At 36.8% G+C, this 15,496-nt stretch overlaps 1 protein-coding gene across 2 annotated transcripts; it reads left to right on the forward strand.

Moving 5' to 3' along the window:
• Positions 1-218: 218 nt before the first annotated feature.
• On the forward strand, positions 219-6,431 carry LOC130235471 (uncharacterized). 2 transcript variants are annotated; one of them, XM_056466062.1, is made up of 6 exons: positions 219-337; positions 687-995; positions 1,087-1,210; positions 5,065-5,107; positions 5,976-6,020; positions 6,354-6,431. In XM_056466062.1, exons 1-6 carry the CDS (start codon positions 268-270, stop codon positions 6,378-6,380), a joined length of 618 nt encoding a protein of 205 aa, XP_056322037.1. In that variant the 5' UTR covers positions 219-267; the 3' UTR covers positions 6,381-6,431. The 2 variants fall into 2 exon arrangements, with proteins under 2 accessions (XP_056322037.1, XP_056322035.1); XM_056466060.1 differs by lacking the exon at positions 6,354-6,431 and having other exon boundaries at positions 5,976-6,090.
• Positions 6,432-15,496: the final 9,065 nt, after the last annotated feature.

Genomic DNA, 15,496 nt, shown 5'->3' on the forward strand with positions numbered 1-15,496 from the left:
TTCAAAATATATTCTAATACAAAATACTAACATATGTAAATGGTAGTTATAACTTGGCAGTCTGATTTTATTTTATGTAAAATTACATTTTAGGAAATGAAAATAAGTTAATTCTCATCAGTTTTAGCTTAGGCATTGCCCGTTTCCTACTTCCTTTATATATATACTTCCTTTAGTTCAATCTCTACAGCTCGCCTACAAGTCTTCAAGATACCAAGCGAACAGTAAGACAATTTATTCTCATTCACATTAAAGGAGTTTGCTGTTATGGCCAAATTACAAACCTGGCTTTTTCATCTGGATCTCATTGTCATTATTATTCTCCTCATTCACGCAGGTAATTTTCACTTGTTTTTTGATTTTTCAAAGATGATAAATGGGGTAAAGTACAAATTGAAATGGCTATAAAGACTAACAAAGTTTGAAATAATATTGTGTACTATTTTAAATAGTTGTTAAAATGTCTTTTTGTATTCTATTTTTGTAGTTGTATTCTAGGTTTAACCACCAGGTTAAACGATTAAGAACCACATTGACAATGTATTGTGTTTCATGAGCTTTTACACATTTAATTGTACTTACTTTTAACTACATGTTGACTGTTATGTGTTTTTTTTTACAATGTTATAATTTTATGCAGCGACTGTAAAACAGAAGGGATCCTTATTTTATTGTATTTTCATCAGATTTTTCAAAATCCAAACAAGAGCCAAAGATACAACAGCACATCAACAAAACAGTGTTTGTGGGGGAAACGGTTACACTTCACTGCAACAAAACTGACTATGATGATGATTTCACGTGGACAGTGAACAGCTCTGTTATTTTCAGACTGATCACTTATAGTAAATTGACTTACTCAAACTTCAGCTCAAACAGGACGTACGTCAACCCAACAGTACCAAGAGAACTAAAAATACAGCAAATACAAGTGTCTGATGCAGGAAAGTACACCTGTTATCCAGCAGCAATAAGATGGACATTAACAATAACAGGTTGTTACATGATTTCATGGATTTTTTTTTTATTATGTAAAACCTTTATTTCAGCAACTATAGCAATGTTACTTTCTCTTTTGTCTGTTAGAAAACCAGACCACTTCAGTGTCATTTAAACTAATGCCACTCTTCATCTTCATCATTATAATCATCTCATGTTTTGGAGTCATTCTGATCTGTCTGATAATCACCATAAACATCTGCTTTCACAGGTGGGTTTTAAGTTCCTATTAATATTTCTTACCTTCAGTAACATTGGCAAATCTTTAGTAGATCCATAATTCCAAGTAAATCTGTACCATAGAAATAAAGCAAGTTACTGTACATCAAGGGTGACGCAGTGGCGCAGTAGGTAGTGCTGTCGCCTCACAGCAAGAAGGTTGGTGGTTCGAGCCTTGGCTGGGTCAGTTGGCATTTCTTTGTGGAGTTCGCATGTCCTGCATTCGTGTGGGTTTCTTCCGGGTGCCCTGTTTTCCCTCAGTCAAAAGACTTGCAGTACAGGTGAATTTGGTAGGCTAAATTGTCCATAGTGTATGTGTGTGAATGAGTGAGTATGGATGTTTCCCAGAGAAGGGTTGCAGCTGGAAGGGCATCTGCTGTGTAGAATATGTTGGCAGTTCATCCCAGATTAATAAAGGGACTAAGCCAAAAAGAAAATGAATGAATGTACTGTACACTAAAAGTGATGAACTGCTTGCTTCATACTTGTTTATTTTATGATTTACACTATTCACATGATTTGCAACAAATGATTCTTATATATATATATATATATATATATATATATATATATATATGTATATATATATATATATATATATATATATATATATATATATATATATATATATATATATATATATATAAATTTATATAAATTATTAGCCCCCCTTTGAATTTTTGTTCTTTTTTTAAAAATTTCCCAAGCAAGGAAATTTTCACAGTATGTCTGATAATATTTTTTTTTCTGGAGAAAGTCGTACTTTCTTATTTTGGCTAGAATAAAAGCAGTTATAATTTTTTAAAATCCATTTTAAGGTCCAAATTTTTAGCCCCTTTAAGCTAATTTTTTCATTATATCATTATACAATTATACAATAACTTGCCTAATTACCCTAACTTCTCTAGTTAAGCTTATTAACCTAGTTAAGCCTTTAAATGTCATTTCAAGCTGTATAGAAGTGTCTTGAAAAATATCTAGTAATATATTATTTACTGTCATCATGGCAGAGATCAAATAAATCAATTATTAGAAATGAGTTATTCAAACTATTATGTTTAGAAATGTGTTGAAAAAAATCCTGCATCTCTGTTAAACAGAAATTGGGGAAAAAATATACAGAGGGGCAAATAATTCAGGGGGGCTAATAATTCTGACTTCAACTGTATATAGATATACAGCTAATATTTTTTTAGAGTTCACACTTAGCTGATGATTGGTAATAAGCTTGTTTGGAGTGCTGTCCTGTGAGAAAGCCCTGAGCTTATAAGATTCTTGAGCCCTGGGCTCCCTCCCATTAGCAGGGCAAAAGGGAGTTTAAGCTCATGTAGATCGTGATAAACTCCCCTGACTTATTTCTGACTAATGACAGTTTTGGTATGGCTAAGGAGAGATATATGGCTTGCTAAGAGCTTGACTATGATGTCAATTTGGTATGTTCAATTTACTTAGGTTGCTTGTTTTTTGGACTGTGGGAGGTAACCGGTGAACCTGGGGAAAACCCAAACAAGCATGGGGAGAACAGGCAAGCTCTGCACAGAAACGTTGACTGGTTTAGGTACTTTAACCAGAGACATTCTTGCTGTAAGGCAACAGTGCTTCTTCTAGATAAAGATAGTGAGATAAGAAACTCTGGTTATTTAAGTGAGTTAGCAATCATCTGATAGGTGAATTAATCATAGGCTAATGCAGGACCAGACGTGCACAATCATAAACACGTGATCCTCTCAAAATTAGTTCATAAATAAACTTCACTAGGGCGTCACAGTGGTGCAGTAGGTAGTGCTGTCGCCTCACAGCAAGAAGGTCGCTGGTTCAAGCCTCGGCTGGGTCAGTTGGCATTTCTGTGTGGAGTACATGTTCTCCCTGTGTTTGCGCGAGTTTCCTCTGGGTGCTCCGGTTTCCCCCACAGGTCCTTAGAAATGTGCTATAAGTGTATTGAGTAGGCTACATAGTCCATAGTGTATTGAGTATGTTTCCCAGTGATGGGTTGCAGCTGAAAGGGCATCTGCTGCGTAAAACATATGCCCACTGTGGCAACCCCACTAATGTGATAAACAATGGTAATAGTTTCTTGATTAAGAAATTAAACTATATATATAATGCAATATATAATGTATATTATATATGTCCATACACCTTTAATGAGTGTGCAATATTAGCTTTAGTGATTGCTACTGTTAATATTGATGTTCCTGGCATAAATGGACTTTAGGGCTGCGGGTAAGGAAGTAGCACATTGCCCACCTGAAGTGTCACACCCAGGGACTAAAGAAACTGCTCTCTTCCTTCACAGAATTGAGAACCCTGGGTTTCACCCCTGAGCAGAATATTATATATATATATATATATATATATATATATATATATATATATATATATATATATATATATATATATATATACATATATACATACATACATATACACACACATACATACAATTTAAACATGTTAAAACATGACTTATAGTGTTCAACTCACTGCATATTTGAGATAATATAATCATGAAATGAGCTCTCTCATTTTCCAGCAATGGTTCAGACATGCTCAAAGTATTACCTCGAAAAGTTGTGTGAGAGCTGCTGGGGTCAGTGCACAGTGCTCTTGTGAACTTGTACATTGTTCTTACGCTGAGGAGAAGAAACTGTTAAATGTTTTTATTTTTTATGTGTACAAAAATATATTCTAGTAGCTTCAAAATCTTCTGGTTAAACTACTGATTTTTTTAGTACCTTTCTAGACTTTGAACAATTTGGGACTATTGATTTCATCCAAAATACCTTTAATAGTGTTCTGAAGACAAATGAAGGACTCAGGGGGTTGAAATGACATGATTAATTATTGACAGAATTGTCATTTTTGGGGGAACTTTACCTTTAACTGGATCTGAACACAATTGTTTGTTGTTGGAAAAAATAAATATGTGCAAAATAAGACAGTTTTGGCATCCAGTGTCACATATACTATAAAGCACATATACACCTATTAGGTTTTAACATTTTCTTTCTTAGTTTGCTTTCTGGCAAAATAATGGACACCTTTTTAAATGATCAATTAATTCTTTTTTAAAAATGCAATAAAAGATTGCCTTTTAATGCAACTGCACCTTCCTCCAGTTGAAAAAAGTAACATCTAAGGCATTTCTGGAGAGCGCCAAATATGTCCCAGGAGGTACATTTTTTGCAGTTTTTGTTGTGTACGCTTTTTTGAGATCTCAAATTTCTCTCACGGGTGCCATTCGTGTCTGCTGTTCTCACGTAAATTCACCAGAGGCCGCTGTCGACTGACTGACCGATCGACTGACCCATCCTCCTCCTTCCCTAAACTCAACCAAATAGTGTTTTCAAAAGCACCAACTGACACACCCACTCACTAACCTAAACCTAAGCCACAGTTGCAAACTCACTGTCACTGGAGAACTATACATCTGCCAATTATCTGAACTACATATCCCATCAGGCTCCTCACACACACACCAGTTCCAGATCACCCATGATTACACTCACACAGCTGACTGATCACATGGAGTCCTGTTTCTTGTGAGCATTACTAAGACGTTACTCTTGTCTAGCGTTAGCGTTTTTTTTATTCTTTTTTTTCTTGTTTACGTTGATTACGCTCTTGAATTACCTATATGATCCAGTTTGAAACTGTTTTGACCATTGCCTGCCTGACAATTCTCTTTAATAAACTGCACGTAGATCCTCACCTCTGTTGCCCCCAAACCCTATGTTACAGGTTTACTCATATTGGAACAGTAGCCTTGAACTAAGCCCAGGCGTGATTGTTCTTTCAGGAATTAAGCTGTCTTTGTTGTTCTCTAAATACTTCTTTATTTAACAGGAAGCAAGGAGAGAAGATGAACTCTGATTTAGGCAAAGACCTTGTAAGTACATTTACAGTACCAGCTATTGAGCATCTACAGTTGAAGTCAAAATTATTAGCCCCTCTTCTGAATTTTTTTCAAATATTTCACAATTGATGTGTAACAGATCAAGGACATTTTCAAAATATTTCTTATATTTTAAATACATTTAGTTTATTTTGTCTGAAATAAAGGCAGTTTAAAATGATATTTAAACTATTTTAAGGTCGTGGCACAGTAGGTAGTGCTGTCGCCTCACAGCAAGAAGGTCACTGGTTCAAGCCTCGACTGGGTCAGTTGGCATTTCTGTGTGGAGTTTCATGTTCTCCCAGTGTTGGTGTGAGTGGGTGCTCTGGTTTCATCCACAGTGATCCACCAGCATGCGGTAGGTGAATTGGGTAAGCTAAATTGTCCGTAGTGTATGTGTGTGAATGTGTGTATGGGTGTTTACCATATGCTGGAAAAGTTGGCGGATCATCAACCCCGGACTATAATAAAGGGACTAAGCCGAAAAGAAAATTAATTAATGAATATTTTAAGGTCAATATTATTAGCCCCCCTTAAGATTTTTGCCCAACAAACACTGCTAACCAATAACTTATTTAACCTAAGTAACTATTTAAAATAATAACAGTTAAGTCTTTAAATTGCACATCTTTCAAAATAAATAGAAAAATATGACCATGGCGAAGACAAAAGAAATTATTATTTAAAACTATTGTTTAAAAATTTGAAGAAGATATCATATTTTAAACTTTAACTTTTTTGTATTGTAGCAAAGCTAGATACTATTAAAAAACTTAAACACAATTAAAACTTAAAAAACACTGGACCACCCCTCTAACCAACAAATTTGAAGTTAAATGTTTTTCTCTATGTTTATCTTTAGGTGAAGTTGATCTCTGACCATGACCAACACACAATAACAGTTTGTGTAAGTCAGTTGAACTTGACACTCACTTACACTCCTCCATAATGTTCACCACAGCATGTGTGTCTTTGACCCACAACTGCCTCTGCTGCAAAACATTTAGGCCCTGTCCACAAGAACATGTGTATTTTCAAAACTATACTTTTTTTCTATGATTTTATTTAAATACCCTTGTATGTGTGGACATAGTTGTAGAAACATAATCGAAAGTCTTGTTATAAGTTAACAGCTATAAATAAATGTGACTATAAAAACTGCACATCTGAGCTTTAAATGCACATCAAAGCTGAAATTACTGTTTCTTTTGACTTGTGGTTTTGTCTTTGTTTTCATTAGGTCTACAGGCTTCACACAGTTTCATGAACTTGATATTTTTTCTCAGCTCACCAGCACACCAGTGTTTGTGTCTGCCAGTCAGTCATGTTAGTAATTGGACTAAGTTATTTTCATGCATTTGCCCCTTAAAATTGTATTTAAATAAACTATCTTTGTAAAAATATATATTTCTTAATTTTCAGATAATTGATTATGAAGCTTGATATGACTATTCCGTGTGCCTAACTACATGATAATTTATCATCAGAATATCAAGATGTTATATATCAAGATGTCAAGACAAATATAATTATATAGAAAACATTTCACGATACACATGTAACCATAGTTCCCTGAGAGGGAATGAAACACTGGATCAAACTCCCGTAGGAGCACGTACTTGAAGCATGTGTACAATCAGTCCAATGGTGAGAATGTAGTTCACCACATATGTGATGTGTAATGTTAAAACTAGGATGGGACTTTCTAGTTGGTCGAAGGAAGTCAATAACGGCATGCAGGTAGTATGGCAGGGTTATGGACATTCTCAAATGTCCATATGGTGTACATTACCCATTCATGTTGATAGCAGCCGTGAACCTGAAGTAGTGCCCAAGTCAAGAAACTCCAAGTCATAAACCCTGACAAAAGTATAAACAACCTCACTGCCACAGAGACCTTCTGCAGGAGGCAAACACCTTGGGGGTATTCCATAAAGCAGGTTATGTGACATACCTCGTAAAGTTTAAAAGTAAGTGGACGACCTCAGCTTTTGGTTTAAAAAAATGGAGGTAACTTTCGGGGTATGTAAGTTACCTTAGCAACTTACTTTCTGAAGATAACCAGCTCCAGAGCAGGTTATGTTCCAGAGTTAAGCTGCAGTCACACTTGTCTTTTCTTCCCATAGACTTCCATTCATACGCACGCGAAGGCATCAGACCGGAAACGCAAGGTGATGCATCAAGTTTCGCAGGTTGCTGCAGTGCAAAGTTCAAGCTTGGTGAACTCTGACCTGCGAAATTGCATCGCTTGACTGCGTGAGACCAATCGAGGATCAAAACATGACCTCTCTGGACAGAAATTTAAAACATGGAGCAAATCGCTGGCTGTTTTAATGTCTAAACATCTTGTTTAATCCCGCCCCTTTTCGCAGCGCCGCAAGACAGAATTTCGCACACACAAAGCCCAGTGTGACCACAGCTTTAGTCCGTTTTAGAGAGTTTACTGAGCATTGCCTGCTCTTTTAATGATAATCCTGTGGACATGGAAGCGCACATACGAGTTTATTTATTCTGAGAAGGTTACAATTGCATGTATAGGTTTTTTCATATCCAAAGGAATATTTGAATGAGCATTGTTGTTTTTCAAAAGAATCATTCATTTATTTAACAAATCTTTTGAAATCAAATGCAACAAACTACGGATTTGCACTTACCATAGAAAACATTCACTGCACAGCTCTTTGTTTTTGAGTCAGAGCATTTACTGTACAGTGTGACAACAGTGTGTAGAGCCCTCTATACAGTATGTCTGATTCTAAACTGTTCTATACACTTTTGTACAGTTCCTTGGCCATAAACCTCTGCATATCATTAGACAGGCATTTCAGTCTGCTCCAATAGCATAGCATAGCGGAGGGAGTTTGAATCTCTGTTGGAGATTATTATTTATAATTAATTGATTCTCTTCCCCTTTCTCTCTGTGCACCCCTCACATTTTTCTGTAGCCTATATATAATATTATAAGAAGTGGCAGCTTTATCTTTTCTAGGAAAACATTTTTAAAGATGTAGTCATTCAAATGTATACTTATATACACACACTACACACACACACTTAAAGCTTTTTTAATATTATTTATTTTTTATTTCAGAGTTTCCAAATGTTATTGGGTGCATTAATTGCAGCCTTTTTAAATCTTCTTCAGTCATTAAAAGAGACTATGATTATATGAATCTGTCCATACAGTTTTGGTGTTACTACTATTAAACTCATTACTGCTTCCACTAACTAGCTAACATGTAATGTGCCCCACCTCATCACTATGTTGAGGTCAGGTGGCCTGGGTCTGATGCCAGAATTTCCAGGGAGTCATCATCATGCCACACATTTCAACAAGGATAAATTTTGCTTTACACAATGTCTTTTTATTCTTTTTACTTCATTTGTATTATACATTTCATGCTGAAATAAAAATAATGATATATTTACATTGCTTTATACACCATTTCAGCATGTAACATTTTCTTCCTGTAGATTTCTCACCTTTAAGGGGTGGTCCACAGTGTATTTTTAAGGCTTGGTTGTATTTATAAGAGGCAAAGCAATGTGTGCTCGTGCTTCACTTGTAGAAAATCTCATTATTTTGTCATATATTTTTCTTTGATTATATACTGCTATTCATGAAAACGACTGTCATATTTCCTAGTACCTCTGAAAGGGCCACCGCCCTCAAGGGGCTCTGTTCGTCTCCAGGTCACCAAATCATGCCCCTACAACCATGCGCTTTTGTGCTAGGTAAACAGTCCGTCAGCAGCTGTTAGCAGCGTCAGCTGCCTGAATCAGACAAAAAAAAATGAAGAGCACACAGCTGAACCTCACGCCTGCTCTCTAAAATAAAATCTGACAAGTGTCTTTTACATAAATTTGGGTTATAAGCATGTGCAAGTAATATAAGTTGTTCTTATATCTTTTGCAAGTTTATTTGAGATGTAGAACACACTGCAGTGCTGCTGAAGATTGTGGGTGTTTACAGCCGTTTGACAGATAAATATGAATTTGTAGCTAAATTGTTAGCGGTGCCATCAGCATTTCCCGTTGTTTAAATCCTTGTTTACATCCTCGCTACAACACACCGTTAATGCTAGAAACTGTGCATGTAGTTGATCAATTTTAACAAATAAAAACACTTACAGGTTGTGGCTTACAATTCACAGTTTTGTCGGTTAGAGAAGTTTTAGCTGAATCTAGCACTGAACTGGGTCAGATTCTGGAAGTTCTCCTTTGTCTAGAACTGCAGCAAATTGTCTTGAACATGTCTACATGAATAAATACATTGAGTTTCTGGCATGTGATTGGCTGATTAGAAATTTGCATTAACAAGCAGGTGGACAGGTGTACCTAATAAAGTGGCCGGTGAGTACATTATTATCGAAGCCTTAAGAAATTAATGGCAGGAAATGTAAATGCATGAATGGTTATACAACATTCTCAAAAAGGATGTTAAAGAAAAGTTTATTTTTTCCTTACAATAAAGGGGGGAGTGTAGTGTGTATAATTTAAAGAGCCCATATTATGGGTTTTTAAAAAATGCCCTTCCATGTAGTGTGTAACACAGCTCTAAGTGAAGTGAAATATCCAGCTAAGGCTTAAATTTGTAAGTGTACAGTGTTTAAAACTATTGATTCGTCTATAAGAGTCGACTCATAGTGCTTCAAACGAGTCGTCTTGATAACGAGTCATTAGGTGTTTCACGAAACACAAGCCCCGCCCAGTAGTTGCCCGCGCAAACCCGGAAGATTTGAAACCTGCGGCCCCGCCCACTAACACAGAAAAAACACTAGACACACACACACACACACAGACACCGCTGGTCGAATGAAGTTATGCTGTGCTCAGATGGATATTATTGACAGTCTTTACCCAAAGACAGGAGCGTACTGGGACAAAAATTCAGGCCTGGCACTGTAGCCACACCAGCCCACATTACCACACCGACACAGCCCCACCCATGGACATGCACATCCACACATTATATTAGTGTACAGATTGTGAAATAATATACGCAGTGCCAAATGTAATAGATATTAAAACATTTAAATGTATGTGACTGGAACAAAAACAACCTCTTTATAAAAAATGTATACATACAGTAAAAACTTAATGAAAAAATGTTTGTCTGCTATTATATGATAGAAGAAACCTTTGAATGTGTCTCACGCACACACACACACACACACACAGAGCTTTACACACAAATGGACACGCAGCACTAGCAACACTTCGGCGTACTTTTATTTACAAAAAACTATACATGTCATTTTCTGCAATGTTGTTCTTTATTGCCACTGTTTTAATATCTTTTTATGGCTATTTGGCTGACTTGTTCCTCACTCTTGCCTTACTGTCATTTTGTCCATGCTTCTTGCTGGTCACTGTACTTTATTGTATTGTCAGCAGGCGTCGCAGCAATTCACTCTTTTCTGCCACTCTGTCAATGACAACATCTGTATCTAGGGACATAAGAATTTCCTTTTCAGTTGCCATCAACATAAATGCCTCCAAGTGATCATTGGATATGGTGCTACTGAGTCGATTTTTTACAAATTTGAGTGTGGAGAAGCTTCTCTCACAAGCAACCTGGGTGACAGACAGGGTGAGTAGGAACTTGTACCCGAGGCCTATGACATGGTAAGCATCTGTTAACAAGTTGTATCGCTGTAAAAGCAGATAACAACATACAGCACAGTTCTTACACATTGAACAACTTTTATTCATGATCTCTACCTGTTCTTCATCAGTTCCATCCACTGGTATCTCTCTCACAAGCTTGGTTGTATACTCCTCAACTGCAGACTTCTTCAGTTTCTCCCAATGACCAGCGAGGCAAGTCAGCTCATACTGTAAAGTGTCTACAGTAGCTCGGTTGTCAAACTTTAGTAAGCATCTGCTTAGTTCTGTGAGTGACGTCTTGGGCAATCCATTTTCTCTGATCTCTGAGAATCGTCTAGGGTCCAGATAAGCAAGGTCTTCAAACATTGTGCCATGTGTCAGAAAGCGTTGATGGATGCTTTCAGTGACTGTATCCATGATGACATGGTGTACCTTAGTCTTGTAGGCCATTTCCACATCCTTTTCCACCTCATCCTGAGCCAACTCCCCGGCATTGTCTTCCTTTTCTTTATCCTTTTCTTTGCCAGCTCAGTTTGCACTTCCAGCTCAGTGTCTTCATCCTGTTCCTGTAGCTTGGCATTAGCCCACTGCACAAAGATGTCTGCTGCTCTTTTCACAGAGTCAAAGTTTCTAGCATTCTTTTGCAGAGCTTTTTGAGTTTCCACAACCATCCGATGTGCTGTCAGAATGTCCAATCCACTGGTTTGTAGGTACTTAGAGAGAGGAGATGTTTGCTCAAATACACACAAAAATGTTTGGGCAGTAAGTATGGTTTCATACTTGAGCAGGGCCTCCTTAAACCCTCTGGCTTTGACACGTACATTTGGCTTTTGACTTGCCATCTCTTCAATATTTGTCAAAGTGAGAACCACATCCACAAATAATGCGTTTTGTGGGTTGCCAAAAAATCCAAAGACCTTCTTCAGAGCAGCATCCTTGGCACACCAGCGTGTCTCTCCTATAAAAGAGAGCTGTCTGTGGTGAGGGTCCTGACTCTTTTTCTCCCAGACATTCATTCTTTGATAGGATTCTCGAATGAAAACTGCTAGGTCATTTAGTAGTGAGAATAGTGATGCACTTTCTATAACTACTCCTGTGGTGTGTCCCATCACAAGGTTCAGGATATGTGCATAACACCACACATGTACTTGGTTTGGAGATAGTGAAGAAAGCAAGGCAGAGAAGCCATTGTACTGGCCTTGCATATTTGCAGCTCCATCTGTAGAATTTCCAATACAATTACTCATGTCCAGCTGTAGTGTATCAATGACTTCTTTAACTAACTGAAGAAAGTACCTCCCAGACGACGCCTCACAACTGACAACAGCAACAAGTCGCTCATGGACAACATCATTCACATAGCGGAGAATGACTGAACATTGGTCTTTTGCAGAGATGTCTTGTGTTGTATCTATTTGCACTGAGAACATTACAGCTTGTCTAACTTCAGAGCTAATAGATTTTTGGATAATACATCGGATGGCTTCAATTACATTATTGACTGTATTTTTGGAAATCAGAGTGAGAAGGGATCCCCTGCCTTTCACTCCAGTCTGATGTATCCTCTTGCTCTTCTCTATGCAGTCTGCAACATGTTCTTGCAGGCAGGTGTCATACTTGCTTATTAACAGAATAAGCTCCAAAAAGTTCCCATGATCCACAGAGATGTCCCCTAATGTATGAGCAGCTTCAAACTGGGACCCCCTGTAGCTAAGTCCTCTCTTGCCTATCCCCTTGAAAACCTCTATAACACGTTCTAGCACCTGACGCCTCTTTCGAACCTGCTCTCTGTGTGCAGACATTTGCTGGCCAAAAAGTAAATGATTCATGTTAGTACACTTCTGCACAATTTCTGTGGACAAAACTTTGTTGGTGCTCTTCAATTCTCTGATAGATATGCCTCCAATCTCTCATTCCCACAATAAATGGATTGCCACTATCACCGGGCTTGGCATAGGCAAGACAAACTGAACAAAACAACGTATGCCTCCTCTCACAGTACGTCAGCCACTTCCGATTTGTGCCATCCTCACAATGAAATACATTTTTCACAACAGCATTTTTGGATGTTTGTCTGGGATGGTAAATGAAAAACAGGTCATGATCTGTAGGTTTAGGCTGTGTAAACCAGTCAACATCTGGGGCCACTTCTGTGTGCTCTGCTTCTCCTGCGAGCTCTGCCTCTCCTGTCTGCTCTGCCTTTCCTATGTGCTCTGCCTTTCCTGGATGCTCTGCCTCTCCTGCGTTCTCTGCCTCTCCTGCATGCTCTGCCTCTCCTGCATGCTCTGCCTCTCCTATGTGCTCTGCCTCTCCTGTGTGCTCTGCCTCTCCTGTGTGCTCTGCCTCTCCTGGATGCTCTGCCTCTCCTGTGTACTCTGCCTCTGCTATGTGCTCTGCTTCTCTTATGTGCAATGCTTCTCCTGTGAGCTCTTCCTTTCCTGCATGCTCTTTTTCCTCAACTTCTTAATGAACCTGAGTGTCATCATTATTTGGATTACTGCTTATGCTAGGCTTCGCCTCATTCTTGTTTTAAATAAATATGTGCTTATGAAATAATTATAGGTGACCTAATGAATAAATAATGAATAAATAATGACCTAAAATAATTATGACCTAATGTACAGTTAAGTTCAAATGTAACTATGTAGACATAATTACTATTATTGTCCTATGTGTCACCTCTACTCTAGTTAATTGCAAACCCAAAGTATAGTGTGTAACTGTTTTGTTTTTCCTACCTCTACCACACTCCTCCCTCTCTCTGCTAGGCCTACTGTAGCATCTTTTCTCATACCACTGGTATTGGCAGAGCAGTCTCTGGCTGCACTGATTCCAGCAACATCCTAGTTAATAAACACAGTATAGAATGAAAATACAGCAGAAAATGTTTTCTAAGTGACTGCTCTCAACATTGGAATACACATTACAGTTTTTACAGATGCTAGGACACATTTCTCAATACTTAGGTTACTTTTACAAAACTCTTCACACAATTCTTCAAACAGACTTTCAGCGTGGCAAAACAGTTCATTTCACATTCAAAATGCACTACAACTACCACAACACTTTATTCAGGTCTCAAACTTGAATAAACACTAACAACATGCAGCATTACACAGTGATTTCTTGTGTAAAACAAGGAAACATCTCTGTTTATAATTGCAATATATATTGTTTATAACTGCAATGTATGTTACAGGAATGAATCAGACATGATGTAGAATTCCTCAATGTTTTATGTTGTTTATTTATTTATTTATTTTGCACTAAGGAATTCCAAAATACAAGAATTTGTATACACACCAACCACTGATACAGATACAGTAGTAATGCTAGTCTGGCTGGTTAAAACTGCATTTTTTAAATTTGCTGTCTTACTCAGTTTTGCATTATGTTCTTCTTTTGAACAGAAGTTTAACAGTTTTGAAAACCGTATGAAAGCATGTGCAAAATGTCCTGTATGTCCAAAGAATTTTGTCAGTTGTTGTGTCTGAGTGAGAAAAGAATTGATGAAATTTGAGAGATGTAATCATTAAATGCATTTTGTGCCAAAACAATGAGAATTGATCCCTAGTTCAGCCCACATAGACTTCTGTTGTGCTCACTGTGTCAAGAGTTTTGCAAAAGTGTCCTACAGTAGGTGAGAGTTCAAAGTGACTATTACCGCCGGGGCTTATACCGCCACCGTTTGAAATAACTGCTGCTCTGTTTTTAGTGTAGGACCGCAGTTTGTGAAAAAGCCGCCAGGGGGCGCAAAGGGACGGGATGCGAACGGAAAGAAATAGCCTTTACAGCAGCTTTAAATATGCTACTGTGCTTGTAAATGATATTAAACAATAAGTCAAAGCATTATAAGTCCTTCATTAATCATTTAAAATTTGTTAACACACTTTATTGTAAACTTTTTAAGTGCAAAGAGGACTCGTTTTGGAATTGAAGAAATAAAAGACAACTAACATGACACACACATTCAGTACAAATAAGTAGTCTTAAATAAATAAATAAAGCAGTCTTTTAGCCTGCTTTTAGTGTTTGCCGTTTTGATAGGACTAAGACAAGACTTTTTCATTTATGTTTTTATTTATGTTTTTATTTACATTTTCGTTGTTGATTATATTTTACTATCTTATTTTATGTCTGAATTATTGTACATAATAATAAACGAATAATGAAAATAAATTAATAATGAAAATATGCCTAAATAAATAATTTATTTAAAGATATTGTGGTGAAACACTGAGAAACGGTCAGGGGCATGGTCTAAAGAGCTTAAGTTGAATGCTGCTTCATCAAAAGCAAAAAAAATAAATTGACCTACCTTAAGCAGATCACTAAAAGTATAATAAAAGTAATTTTTTGCTCTCTCTCTCTCTCTCTCTCTCTCTCTCTCTCTCTCTCTCTCTCTCTCTATATATATATATATATATATATATATATATATATATATATATATATATATATATATATATATATATATATATATATATATGTATTTATTTATTTATTTAATTATATATAATTATAAATATATTCTTAATAAACTTCCCAGCCACAAATTTAAAAAAAACACAACTTGTATTAAAACTGGGTGAGGATTAGAAAGAATACCATGCTTGTTATATAATTTAAAATGTTATTCCTCTTGTCCAATTTCTTTATGCACATTTTTTCACTCGCTACTCTGCCAGGAACTTCGCCGCTAGAGAGCACCTTCAAAAATCTCAATCTCATGGCTCATTCTTCACGAATATAGAATTAAAATAATGGCGCGTT

The sequence above is a fragment of the Danio aesculapii genome, chromosome 9 (genome assembly GCF_903798145.1).
Source record: "Danio aesculapii chromosome 9, fDanAes4.1, whole genome shotgun sequence".
NCBI lineage: Eukaryota > Metazoa > Chordata > Actinopteri > Cypriniformes > Danionidae > Danio > Danio aesculapii.